Source organism: Punica granatum, chromosome 4, assembly GCF_007655135.1.
Source record: "Punica granatum isolate Tunisia-2019 chromosome 4, ASM765513v2, whole genome shotgun sequence".
NCBI lineage: Eukaryota > Viridiplantae > Streptophyta > Magnoliopsida > Myrtales > Lythraceae > Punica > Punica granatum.
The window spans coordinates 13,728,801-13,742,509 of NC_045130.1; the positions used below are offsets into that span (position 1 = coordinate 13,728,801).

Consider the following 13,709-nt stretch of genomic DNA (forward strand, 5'->3'; position numbering starts at 1 on the left):
CGTGTTCTTTCACTAGCAAAGACCCGGTGGCAAAAAATAATAAATAAAAACTCGAGTGAAGACCCGGTGTCAACTCGAGCGTTTCACCAATAGATGTATCCTCTTCCATTTATGAAAATACTGCAACCAATCAATTCAGAAATAATTGGGTTATAGCACATACAAAGTGACTAATGTTACATTTCTACACCTGATATCACTATGTATGTTCTTGTGAGAGGAACAGTTAGTTTGATCCTTTGCCACAAAGCCAACTTGAAGAGCAGCCTGAGATATCGAACCGCCACTCTATCAGCTGCCTTCCATAATAAGTGGTGACAGCTTGACTATTGCGAAGTCTCTGATTCATTCATAAGTTCGTTTCCGCTTCAACACAGTAGGAAGTATAATAAGGGAGCCGATAAGGAAGAGCACAAATAAGGTCTTGAAATCGTAAAGATCCTTTACCGACTTGAGATCCCCAAGAGCGAGACCAGCCTGAGGATTGTAGAGAGAAAACCGTCAGCAATTGAATAACATAGTAAAAGTTTCGAGGATACATAAAGCATGCGACAAATCAATTTCATATTCATGTAAAAGACAATGAAATTGAACAGAACACGAAAGTCATTCTGACAATTATGGTTTCTCTTAGTTATGAGTTATAGCAAAGGAAGTACAAAGAGAGGTAGCAGCAAGATCATCCAAGCAATTACAAACAAGATCTAAGAGACCTCATCCGGGGCAACGAACTACAAAGCCTTGATTGGGCATGCCGATGCATTTGCTATACTATAAACCAACTAGAAAACAGTGTTGGAGAAGGAAAACTTACCCTGCCCCAAATGGGCCAACATAAAGCCTAGCTATAGAAGCCAAATGCAGTAAATTAGGATCCCACAAATCATATGCATCAGGCAGATGTAACGAGCATAAATACACATGAGGAATTACAAATAAGTTGACAAGCAAGCCACAATCCTAGGACAATGCAATTGGTGATGGACAAAATAACAAAAAATCAATGCCAACAGAATTAAGTGGAATGGTCTTATGTTCCAAGAGAATGATGGTGAAGGAAATATGAAAAAATGCTGCCATCTCGAGTAGTGGAGAAAACTCACTCTAACTGTGATATAAGCAGCTGGGAAAAGACCGATGAAAGTTGCGAAGAAGAAGACGTGAAATGGCACATCTACAATAGGAGACGCCAGATTGATGAAAAGATTGGGCAGAGTCGGCGTTATCCTTAAAAACAACATGTAGTTCAGCAACTTTTCCCTGCGCTTTGCTATCTGTGAAGCACCATAATGTTACAGCAACAGTTAACGTTACGATAATGCTGCGTATTTTAAACTCGATTTTCACATATTAGAAATGGGTTAAGCACCTCTGCCTGAAAGAATCTCAGCTTTTCAGGCCATAACCAGATGACTAGAGGTCTTCCAATCAACTTGGACAAAAAGTAACAGGAGCATGCGCCTGCTGTAGCATTGAATACAACTAGGAAAAGGCCTCTGATAACACCAAAAAGGGCGCCGGCAAGCAGCGACATGAAAATTGTCCCCGGAATCATGAACGTTTGCATGAAGATGTAAGTCGAGCAGTAACCCAGAATAAACTGTGCCGGGTAATCATTTGCGTATGTGGCAAGATGATCTCTGCAATCATGATGGCAGAGAATAAGAAATGTTTGGACATTAGAATAAATCCACAGTATGAACTAACACAGGCAGACAGACAATGCTGATAGATAACTCATTTCAATCAAGATCTACACCGACCGGAGGCCAATAAATGCATAAGAAAGCGACTAAATATCAATCAAATCAAATGCCATTAGCAGCTGACCAAGAAACAGAAACGGTTTGAGAGCATTGGTCGGCGACATTGACATCAAACTATGGTCAGGGAATGTCAATATCAAACTAAGAGATGATTAGAGTCTATAAATGCAAATCAAGACATTTTGTGTGTCTTTCCTCACTAAACATGTACTCAAGTTATAATCGGCAATTGTCTCATTGCTCTCAACAAAATGCCACCGACGAGATGCAATCCTGAACATTGCGACAAACTGAGCTTCCGATTCAGAGCAGAACAACATAACGATGATCTCAGCTGATGGAATCTGAAAGACATACTTGAGAATGCGGAGATCCGAAATCGTGCGGGGCAGCTTGAGCCTGCTGTACTCTGCCGAAGGCATTGTCAAGTAGATGCAATACAGCCCGATGGCGAAGACCAAGAAGACGCAGAGAAAAGCCAGGAGCTCCGACCTCGAGAACGGGTACCTCTCCAGTTTAGGTTTCCTCTCCGTCGGCGAGTCCTCGCCTTTCTTGTCCTCGTCCCCTCTCATCAGCCTCTCCACGTCGACGATCAGACTCCTCGGCGCCGCCATCGCAGGTGATCGAATTCCACTATGAGGTCGCTGAGTTCACTACATTCAGCTGAGAATCGCGAGGCGGGGAGGCTCTCTGATGCGTATCCGTCGCCAGATCACATCGACGGTCGAGGCTAAGCTGTCGGCGGCAATGGTGAATGTTAGAGGCTCAATCGGAGGGTAAATGAGGTTCAGAACTCGATAATTGAAGCTACCGACGAAGCTCCGGCAATGGAGGTCCAAGATGGGCTCTGAATCGATCAGGAAGAAGAAGAAGAAGAAGAAGAGGTGGAGGAAGGGGAAAAAGACGGAAAAACAAAAACAGGATTTTCCCGGTCAACTTTTTATTTCTCCTCTCCTCTTCTGTTTTCCCTTTTTCCATTTTCCAATTTCCTATTTTTCTTGTTTTCTTTCTTTGTTCATTTTCCTTTCAATCCAAAAAACGAGAAATGGTTTTGTAGATAATAATCCTCCATTTAATGTGAATTGTTAATGTTACCATATTCTTTCCTATCATTCAGATTTTCATTTTAACAATAGCATATTAATATTTTCGCTATACAAAAATCCTGAAAAATTATTATTGTTGTCCAGTGATTGTATAATGGATCAAGGGAATCGAAACGAGCAATCGCCCTCTTAGAATTTTGACTCTAAAGAAAATTATACATTTTTCTTCAAATTTTTGTAAAACTTATTTAAATTCACATTTTAATGGAAAATTTACCTTTTTGTTTGCTATTAAGGGCTCGCCCCTCTTCGATCCAAAGTCATGGGTTGAGTCCCTCCTAATTAGAGTATATATTCAATAATCTGATTACATTTTAATGTAATTATCGAGATTACTTATATTTTTATATACCATCATATACGATATTAAGTGTTTGATAATACCAATTAAATGCTTAGATTAAATTTTTAGCACTTAATTAGAAATAGCTTATTCAATAAGCACAGAAAATGACTTAATATAATAGATTTAAGTAAAAAAGCACTTAATGACTCATCTATTCAAAACCTGCTTATTTTTTTTCTGATTCGCTCAGCTAATCAGCAAGTTTTTAGCAATTTACAACGATACCCTTTTAGTTTTCAGTAATTTGCAAATCAATCCATTCATGAAAGACTAGAGAAAGAGAGGGTTGAGGGAGATTGGAATGACCGAGCTCCGTCATCAGCAATTGTCACCTTGATCGAGGTCACCGACGATTATAGAGGTCTCTAGTGACCTTGTCTCTGGCGATCGTTGCCAGCAATGAGGCCACCACCGTGCAATTTTCTCCCCCGAGAAAATCACGCGGTGGTGGTTCGTTGACGGTCGCCATAGGCATAGACAAGATTGTCAGTGACCTCAACCAATGCAACTGTGGCTGGCTATGGAGCCTCATTGCTCTGATCTACCTCTCTCTTCCAAAGAGTAGATAAAGAGGAGACCATTTGGGGCAGTGGTGGCGACCTCATTTGGGCGGTGGTGATCGGGATCGGAGCCCCCACCACTCTTTCGCTCTCTGACGAATCCTGCTCAACTCAATTCTCTCCTTTTTTTTCAATTTTTTATTTTCTAAAATTTTAAAAATATTATTATAGAAAGGTAAAAGTTTAAAAGAGAAAAGTTTTGTGACATAAGTAAAAAAAAAATCAAGGTTTTTACTTTTAAGTGCCATAACTTTTCTCTTTAACAAATATAAAATAGACTTATTTTCTGAAGTACTTATTCTTAGGATGTGTTTATTTCAACTTAATCAAATAAGCGCTTAAATGTTAGTTATAAGTTAATTATAGGGAAAATAATGAGAGAAGGAGGGAAAGATGAGAAATGAGTGTCTAAACTACTAAATCATTAAGTCAAAAACTACTTAATGAGTTAAGTAAAAAAAAATTGACTTAATGGAATATCTCATTTTTCGTTTATTGGTGTCTTTAACTCCTCTGAACATATCTCCTCATCCTTAACAATCCTTTTATCTTCTTATACATATCTTCTCTTAACTAATTAAGTGCTTATTTTGAAGTACTTAATTTATCAAACACCACCTAAGATTTTAACACTTAAATTAAGTGCTAAAATTTTAAATTCAAACAAATAAATCTAAATAAATATGCAAGACGTTGAATTTATTTTATAACTGTTGGATTTTTATTAAAAGATTATCGGTAGGAAAAAGAAAAAGAAAATAAAGTTTTAATGTACATATCGTCTCTACTCTCTATGTACACTTGTTAACTATGAGATTATTTCAAGTTACTAAAGAATATTAACTGTTAATGATGAATTAGATTAGCCTTATGTACGCGTAAATAAAAGAAAAGGCGAAAAATGTTCAACTGCCAATGGAACTAATTGTCTGAGTTCATAGAATCCGACATTTCTTGTGAAACACTACAAAATTATCATAACCCTCCATAACAACCCCTTCCTATCCTTCTTAAACTCACAATTCAAACAAACGGTAAAAACACATGCATCATTCTTTCGTACGAACGCCATCACCGACATACCATTCTGTACGTCATCGAATTCGAACGGGTAAGACTAGTCATAGCTAGTAATTTAGATGGAGCCGTGTTGATGATATTATCAGCAGGCTTACAGAAGACTGAAGGTTTCGCTGTCATGTGCAGTTATCAAGCTGACATGAATATACTGAGGAATATCTTTCGATAGACTTAATGGTGCTTGTGAAGACATATAGTGAGCCATGACAATGATAACCCGGTGGGGGCTTGAGGTTGTCTTTTAAGCAGAGAGGCGAGGGGAGGCTTTCTGAATCTTCCGTTTCAAGAACATCCCGATGGCTGAACCCACCAGAGGCCAACTGGTTACAACCGCAATATAAGCAAGTAACCATATCGATACTTTTGTCCTTCTCGAGATCTGTGATAAGCATCTCATTACTGAAGAGGTCAGCCCGACCTCTTTGTCAACATTCTTGCGGGACATATCAGGCTTTGATTCTGTTATCTGCATTCCATCATTACCTGCATCTGGGATTATCTCATTGTTGTTTCTGTGGATATCTTTTGGAAGTTCACTGCTCTCATCTTCTTCCACGACATCTCTCGTGTGCTCGTTTCCTGCTGCAGCTACCATTCCATCAGCTATATTCACATAGGGGCCTTGATCGATTGAGGAATCCAACGTCGAGTGCAACCCCGTAGTCTTGATCTGCAAATGAGTAGAGACAACTAATATCATTCAAGTGGCACAAAGATTGAGGGAAGAAAAACCGAGGCTTGTCAATAACTTCATTTATATCTCATGTTGAACTCATATCCCGTGATCCTGGAATGCAGATTTGTGCAGATAAACAAAATCAGATGTACCTTCTTCTGCACATGCATATAAGGACTAGAATGAAGAACATGAAGAAATTCATTCGCAGCCCTCACCCACCTGGCAGATCAAATCGAAACAACAGCTCGGGTGAGAACAGGAAACATTTAACCACAGAGCAGACGAGTCATTTCATTTTTGGGCGAGAAAGAGGAGTTGTAACCACGTGCTTCCAAATCTTAAAATGCAATGACAAGAATGTTATAAAGTACCATAGACTCGATGCAGTTAACCCCTCGAAAAACGCCAAGTGACCCCCGTGTCTCGTGGTGACGAGGACGATGTTCTTATTCGCCCTATCCAAATATCAAGAGTTAGATCTGTTTCTCCCAGTTAAGGCTTTTAAATAGCATGTTGTGAAAAGCAATTTTATGCTGATTCAACCTGCATTCATCCCAAGGAATGGCTTCCCTTGTACAGACAGGATCATCTAACGCGCTAATACAGAGCAAAGGGACCGAAACATTCCCAACATAATTAGAACTGCTGCATTTCCTATAGTATGTGTCGACAGTCTGAAGAAATCAAAAGTATATGTCCTTTTCATTAACTGTGGAAGAACGAGAAGAAGGTAAGGAAGAAATCAACAAATGATAGGTGTAGATGTTGATACCTCGAATTTCCCAGCAAGGCAAGTTGCGTAGTTGTCAAAATCCCGAATTGAACGCGACTGAGGATAGCACCCGGGGGATATAACATTAGTTGGAAGAAAGCATAGAGAGAGAACCTCGTAATCAAATACTTCAAGAAGAAAGTAAAGCAAAACCTTCTTTATGCCATCCCAATCGGCAAGGCGAGAATAGCGAGGTTGATGCCTGTCATGAACCGTTGAAGAAATTAAATAAGCATATGCCAAAATTCTAGAAAGTTTCTTAGAAGCACGGAAAAAAATTGTAGATATGGGAAGGTTCGTGCTGTTGAGGTAATTAGGACATACAGCTGCGCATAACCTTGGAGACCGATCGTGAGAGCTCTGTCATACAATTTCTGCACCAGCCTTCTGTTTATAAATCTGTCACCAATCTGAATAATAGGCAGAAGAGGAACAGAGATGATTTCCAACACAACAGTAAGATTGACACCGAAGATTAAATATAAAAGCCAGAGTCCTAACCAAAAGGTCCCAAGGAGAGCAAATTGCAACAGCCCCAGCAATAGGAACGTTCTCTCCATCTTCTCCCAGATATTTTACCTGAAAATTTGTTTTTCCAAAGCAAAATAATGAATAATTTTGGTGTTTATATTGGCCAAGAAAGATGATCATCATGACTATATCTGTTGAAATGCCAATCGGATTAAACCTGAGTAAAGGATTATTGTGGGGTAACAGTTTGCATTAAAACCTACCAAAATATTGGCACCAATGCTAGTCCCAACAGCAAATAGAGGAGCTTTAGGGTATTCTTTATGGAGATAATGAAGGACAACCCTTATATCTTCTGTCCAGCCCGCATTGTAAAAGCAATCAGACTGCAGATATTAATCGGATATTAGGTAAAAAAAAAAGATGTTACAATTAAGAAATGGCCAACAATCTCATCAGTTTGCTAAAGTGTAGCTAAATATAACGATAACAGTTGTGTTTCTCAGATATCTTTATCATTGTACGATGTTGGGAAAAGCTCTTACTGTAACTGAAACACCACCCAGCCCCCGATGATTGCTCACAACAACATTCCACCCACGTTTCGCAGTGTTGAAAGCAAGATGCTTCAAGTACTGCAAAGCAACAGCATCATCCATCAGGTAGGTAGTTAAATACTAAGAGGACCATTAATCTATTAAATACAAGCAAAGAATATGAGAAACCTCGAAAAGGAAGATGTGCTTAATGAAACTTAAATGGAATCAGAACTTACAGGCGAAGCAGAATCGCTTGTTAACCCAGGAACCACTACCACAATGGGAGTGGTGTCATCTCTTGATATGGAACTTTCCATGTGGAAGGCGCCCCCAGAAACTGCAAATAATCAATTTGTACTCGTAGAGAAAGGGCTTGAAGAAGAATTTCATGGTTCTAGCTATAGCTCAGGGAGACCTTTTTTCCTATTTAAAGCATTCGAAGCTGCTTAGACTTACCATCTGAGCTCATTAGCCAATCCAGTGCAATGGTTCCACCATCAGAAGCATGGAAGATTTGTCTGCCAGAGCGTGGAACTGTTATAATCTTCTAGGAATCAATAATATCGAAAGACAAGGAGAAGCAAGCACGATGTGTGAACATCCTTTACTCATGAACATACTACTCAACTACGCCTGTTGGAGAATAGCAAATTTAATACTTCCGTATTTATCACAAACTTAGGAGTCATAATCCATCCATATTAAGAAAAACAGGTTCCGGAAATAGATACCAAGAAACAAACTCGCCTTCTGTAGCTGAACGATGGAGGCCTTCCAAAGAAATTCAAGAATGTCGTCTGAATGTGAGGGCTCGACAGCCATGGGGTAGCCAAGTACCTGCATAAACTTTACATTGGTCAACGCAAAGAATGCTTATCATATTAAAAACTCAAAATGCAAATTATTCGAGTAAATTCTCAAAACTTTGCCACTATTTTTTTCATAATACTCTCTGCGGCTAAGCCGATAAAACTCACAGAACAATTGTAATGTGAAACAATGAAATCTCAGGGGCATTAACCAACAAGCTCTCTTAAGATTCAAAACAGAAGCAAGAGAACAACTGTCCGGATTAAAGTTGACTTTGGGAAGCGAAACTACTCTAAGCCGATCCATGTTTACGATCTTCACAATCACGAGCACAGAAGAATCATAAGCCATGTTCCTGAAGCATCTATACAATACTAGCCAAGACAGAGCTTTTTGCGGTGGGCTTGGAGGCAATTCTTTCTTCTCGACCGATTAGAACACGAAATCAGAACAATGCAGAAGCACTTCCAAGGATCCCAAATAAACAGAAAAAAAAACAAGAAATGGGCATCCTGCATAATGTGTCATCAGCACTTGAATCGAATGTCAATCCATACCTCCCATGAATAATGCGGCACTTGGAAGCGACGCCGCTGTAAATCTCGGAACCGGAATTGTAAGTGAACTTGGCGGGAGACCCTCGAAACCCGGAGAGGAGATCCTCGAGGAAATGGAACTCCAAGAAGTTGTACAGGAACACGACCGAACCGATCAAGAACCCCAGCAAATAGTGCCAGATTGGGATGAGAGACAACCCATTGAACAGGAGAGCGTACCCACATAATGAAGAAGAAGCAGCAGTACAAGCGTCTTGAGCCCCTGAACCCGAGATGATGGAATCCATTGTAATTGTATCAATCAATGGGAAAAAGAAAAGGCATCAGCTTTTCATCGTCTTTTTCGGTTTTCCCTCGCCCAGCAGGCCACTGTCGATTCAGCAGATGTCTACGGTTTCTTGGTTTGGCAGGAAATTAGGGGTAGCACTTATTGGTTGGTTGGCTGGTTGGCTGGTTTGGTTCGGCTTACTGTTCTTGCCACTGTGTCACGATTCATGATTTGGGTGATCGCCACGTGTCCATCCCTGTTCAATTTCCCAAAGGTACTTTCCTTGGGCAAATACTTTCCCAGGGCTCATCCCAGTAGTACAATTTGATCAACTTGGATTAGGGCCGGCGGTATTTAATCCGACTCGATAACACGATATGGATATGATACGGAGTTAAGTGGGTTTGGATTAAGGTTAAATGTGTTTCATGTGTCAAATCCATTTAGGCACGATAAATAAACGTGTTTAAATGGGTTCAACCCTTATAACTCGTTTAAACACGGTTAGATCAATTTTATATTATGTGTCATCGCGTTAATATTTTTTTTTTTCATATTGCATTAATTTATAGAAAAAAGTGCAAATCATCTAAATTTGTTTATATACATCATGTCAATCGTGTAGTAACGTATAATTAGAGTTAATAATGTCATATCATGTAAGTATAATATGTACTTAAAGTTAATAATGTCTTATCGTCTAGATAAGTATACATACACATTTAAACACACTTAGTTAAACGGGTTAGACGTGTCATATCAGTGTCAATCCGTAATTAAACGTGTCGTGTTCGTGTTTGAAAATCTCGACACGTTTATTAAACGTGTTGTGCTCTGGTTTAGAACTTTTTGATATGAACCTGTTTAGAGACGACAAGTTTAAACACGATACGACACATATTATCACCCCTAACTCGGAGAAGCATGGCACTGTGGTGCGGCTCGGTGAATGTTGCAAGCATATGCTTTTACATTGGGACTATGAGCCTGAGCCGAAATTTTCCAATGTCGAATGTGTTGGAAGACGAGAAGGTTTATTGATAAACCAAGCTCATTAAGTGCGTAGTTAATATCTTGGAATAATCTAGATGTAGTAGATTTAATGTTGCTCATGCTAATCACTTAAGTTTGCTTTGTAATTTGTGTTTTGGAATCTTTAAATTTAGATGTATTCCCAGCTGTGTTGAATGAGTTAAGCAGAGGTCATTCATCCAAAAAAAGAGTTAAGCAGAAGTCGGAATGCATAAAGTCCATTTCAGTTTTGGAAATTCTCTTGGTCTCGACTGTTCGTGCTATTCGCAGTTAGACATCATTCATCTAATCATCGCCTTGGTAGCTCAAAGCAGTTGGACAATACACCAAATGGATGTCAAGTTAGATTTACTTGATGATGAGGTGTACGTAGATCAAAAAACACAGAGGGTATGGTGCACCAGGATTGACTCCTATTTTCTTGTTCATGGTTTTGTTCGTTGTCCTTATGATTAGGGCAATTGGTGAAAAGCTCATTGTTTGTTTCTATGTTGATGATATTATCTTTACTGGGAATTGTCAAGACATGATTGATAACTTCAAGGAGGCGATGACTCGTGAATTTAAGATGGGAAACATGGTCTCATATCTTAATTTTTGGCCTTGAAGTCGTTCAATCGGAGGAGGGCATTTTCATATGTCAACGGAAGTATGCTAAGGATATTCTTGAGCGTTTCAAGATGGCTATTTGCAAGCCAATTCGGACTCCAATGGAGGAGAGGTTGAAGTTGACAAAGGAGGGAAGCAATGCTGATGTCAATCCCACTTACTTGAAGAGGCTGGTCAGGAGCCTACGATATTTGACCTCTACTCGACCAAATGTTGTTTATAGTGTTGGGATGGTGAGCGGGTTTATGGAGTCTCCTAGACAATCACTCTTACAAGCAATGAAGAGGATTTTACGATACATAAAAGGTAACATGGATGATAGTATATTTCATTCTTCATTTATTGATTTTCAGCTTGTGAGATTTACAGATAGCGATTGGGAAGGTGATGTTGGAGAAAGGAAGAGTACTTTCGGTTATGTTTTCACTTTGGGGAATGGAGTTTTTTCATGGTCTGGAAGAAGCAGTAGGCGGTGACTTTATCCACAGCTGAAGCGGAGTACATAGCCGCAACTTATTGTGCTACTCATGCCGACCGAGATCAAGTGCGACAACAAGTCATCAGTTGCTTTAGCAAAGTATTTGGAGGAGCAAGCACTTCGATATCAAGTATCACTTCATTAGAAATCCGGTGAAGTCCGGAGACATTGTGCTTGAGTTTTGCAATTCTGAAGATCAAGTTGCTAGCATGTTGGGCGGATACTGTCCTTAAATTGAAGAGGTTGTCCGGGATGGTCGACATGAATCCGGTTTAAGGGAGGCTGTTGGAAGACGAGAAGGTTCATGGGTAAACCAAGCTAACTAAGTGCCTAATTAATGTCTTGGAATAATCTGGATGTAGTAATTTTAATTGTTCATGCTTATCATTTAAGTTTGCTTGGTAACTTCTGTTTTGGGTTCTTTGAATTCGTAAGTGTTCTCAATCGTGTTGATGAGTTTAGCAGAAGTCGGAACCCTTATATATTAAACCCAATTTTAATATATCTAGGTTTATCAAATACTAAAATCTCACATTTTGATCTATAATTACCTTGTAATATTCACATTTAATGTAATTTGATAATACTCGAACTAAACGCTCCCAAGTCCCAAAGGAAATTAAAGGGTTTGTTGAATTTGTTTATGGTGTGTGGCTTTTGGTCTTGCAGAGGAGCAGGAAGATTGGCAGAGGGAGAACCTGTAGACTGAAGGAAGAGCCCGCAAATATCATACAAGCTCTTATGAAAGTCTCTCATGATTCCCCTTTTAGCTAATCTATATATAATATATATTATATAATGACGGAAACACTTAACCATATTTCGCCATGTTACATTATAGACTTCTCCAATGTTTGACATATCGTTTCATCATGAGTCGCCATGTGTTAAGCATATGAATTAAACTTACTCTAATTTTCTTATTTCTGAATTAAATCTAATCAAGATTACATGTATATTATTCCTAATGCTTGAACACTTCTAAATGAAAATTAAAAGTTACACGGACATGACATACTAATAAATATTGGTATAATGCCTGGAACACTTGTGAAAATGGTTGTAAAACTTCACCATGTTCCGCCGTGAAATTCCAAGCTTCTCAAATTAAATTAATTCAATTCAATTTTCTTACTCTAATTTTCTTATTGTTAAATTAAATCTAATCAAGATTACATGTATATTATTCCTGATTTATGAGAAAAACTTATAATGACTTGAACACTTATAAATAGAAATTAAAAAATTACTAATATATAAAAATTACACGGACATGAGGCACTCATAAGTATCGGTGTAATGCAGGACACTTATAAATGGAAATGGCTGTAACACTTAACCATGTTCCGCTAGGTAAAATTCCAAACTTCTCAAATTAAACTTTCTTAGTCTAATTTTCTTATTTTTAAATTAAATTTATAAAAGTTACATATTTATTATTCTAATTTATAAGAAACACTTATAATGTTGAAATATTAATATTTAAAAAATTGCACGGACTTGAGGTACTAATACGCGTGTGTATATATATATATATATATAATATAATTGTTGGAATACTTAACCAGGTTTCGTCATGTGTCATGTTTGACTTCGCTTGACACATCGCTTCACTAGGGACCGGGAGGTCAGATTTTCAAAACAAAATACATTATTATAATGTTAAGTGAACATGTAGCGAAAATGATAATAGAGTGACTGTTGTTAAAGATTAAACTTGAGATAGCAATTATAACATGTAGTAAACTATGTTGCTCAAGTAATTGGCTCATTGGCTAGGCTTGCATTCAAAACAAGCAATGCAAGGTCTATGTGAGGATGGACCGTGATTCAAATTAAGAGGGCAGACTGTTTGTTTTTTGGGTGTTGGAAGGGGAAATGGTGATTTTCACGAGTTAGAGAGAGAATATAATGAATTTTATATATATAAAAAAGAACAATAATACGTAAATTTCCTTTTAAAGTCAGAAATTTGGGTTGGGGTTGGGGGGATTCAATTGCCACTTAGTCTATCTCTGGGTGTATGGTTAATGGTTTTACAGAAGGTGGTGGTTGAGGAAGACCGACAGGGTAGGAATTGTAATTTTCAGAAAACTCGGGGATGTGAATGAAAAATTCTTGTGGGCTTGACGCCTGATTGTTTTGGGCCTACAGTGATTTGGACTAAGTTTCAAATGGTATGGGCCTTACTGGGCCATCATTTGCCTGGGGCCAGCTTCTTTTGTTCATCTTATTCCCTATTGATCGATATTGCACATTTTTCACATGTTCTTCATCTGTAAGTATCTTAAATAACACTAACTCTACCAACACAAGTTGGTTCAGATGGCTCCATACTTATTCTCCTCAAGCAAGGTTTTGGGTTTGAGTCGTGTGAATAAAAAAAATTCATGATCGCGAAAGTTTTACCCTTTAGTAGGCGGACTTGGCTCGAACTGAATTAGTCGAGCCTATTGAATTTTTAGGTTGCGTTTGGTTTCATAGTAGGATTTTAAAATCAGATTTTGATTTTGATTTTGAGTGGTATAAATGGGGTCCACCTTTGACTTTGTATGTGTTATGTTGTTTTGTTGTGGAAAAAAGTGGTATAAATGGGGCCCACTCTTTGACTTTGTATGAGTTATTTTGTTTTGTAG

The 13,709-nt window shown here is 38.4% G+C and overlaps 2 protein-coding genes across 2 annotated transcripts; both read right to left on the reverse strand.

Moving 5' to 3' along the window:
* Positions 1 to 81: 81 nt before the first annotated feature.
* Positions 82 to 2,697, reverse strand: LOC116202579 (uncharacterized membrane protein At4g09580-like). The gene is made up of 4 exons (XM_031534175.1): positions 2,124 to 2,697; positions 1,370 to 1,640; positions 1,104 to 1,274; positions 82 to 477 (listed from the first exon to the last, which is right to left on the reverse strand). The coding sequence occupies exons 1-4, from the start codon at positions 2,378 to 2,380 to the stop codon at positions 346 to 348; spliced, it is 831 nt and encodes a 276-aa protein (XP_031390035.1). The 5' UTR covers positions 2,381 to 2,697; the 3' UTR covers positions 82 to 345.
* Positions 2,698 to 4,680: 1,983 nt separating this feature from the next.
* On the reverse strand, positions 4,681 to 9,098 carry LOC116204909 (phospholipase ABHD3-like). The gene is made up of 14 exons (XM_031537277.1): positions 8,687 to 9,098; positions 8,067 to 8,156; positions 7,776 to 7,837; positions 7,556 to 7,656; positions 7,326 to 7,415; positions 7,044 to 7,166; positions 6,811 to 6,888; positions 6,634 to 6,719; positions 6,463 to 6,511; positions 6,310 to 6,366; positions 6,081 to 6,211; positions 5,909 to 5,992; positions 5,687 to 5,756; positions 4,681 to 5,528 (listed from the first exon to the last, which is right to left on the reverse strand). Exons 1-14 carry the CDS (start codon positions 8,971 to 8,973, stop codon positions 5,100 to 5,102), a joined length of 1,737 nt encoding a protein of 578 aa, XP_031393137.1. The 5' UTR covers positions 8,974 to 9,098; the 3' UTR covers positions 4,681 to 5,099.
* Positions 9,099 to 13,709: the final 4,611 nt, after the last annotated feature.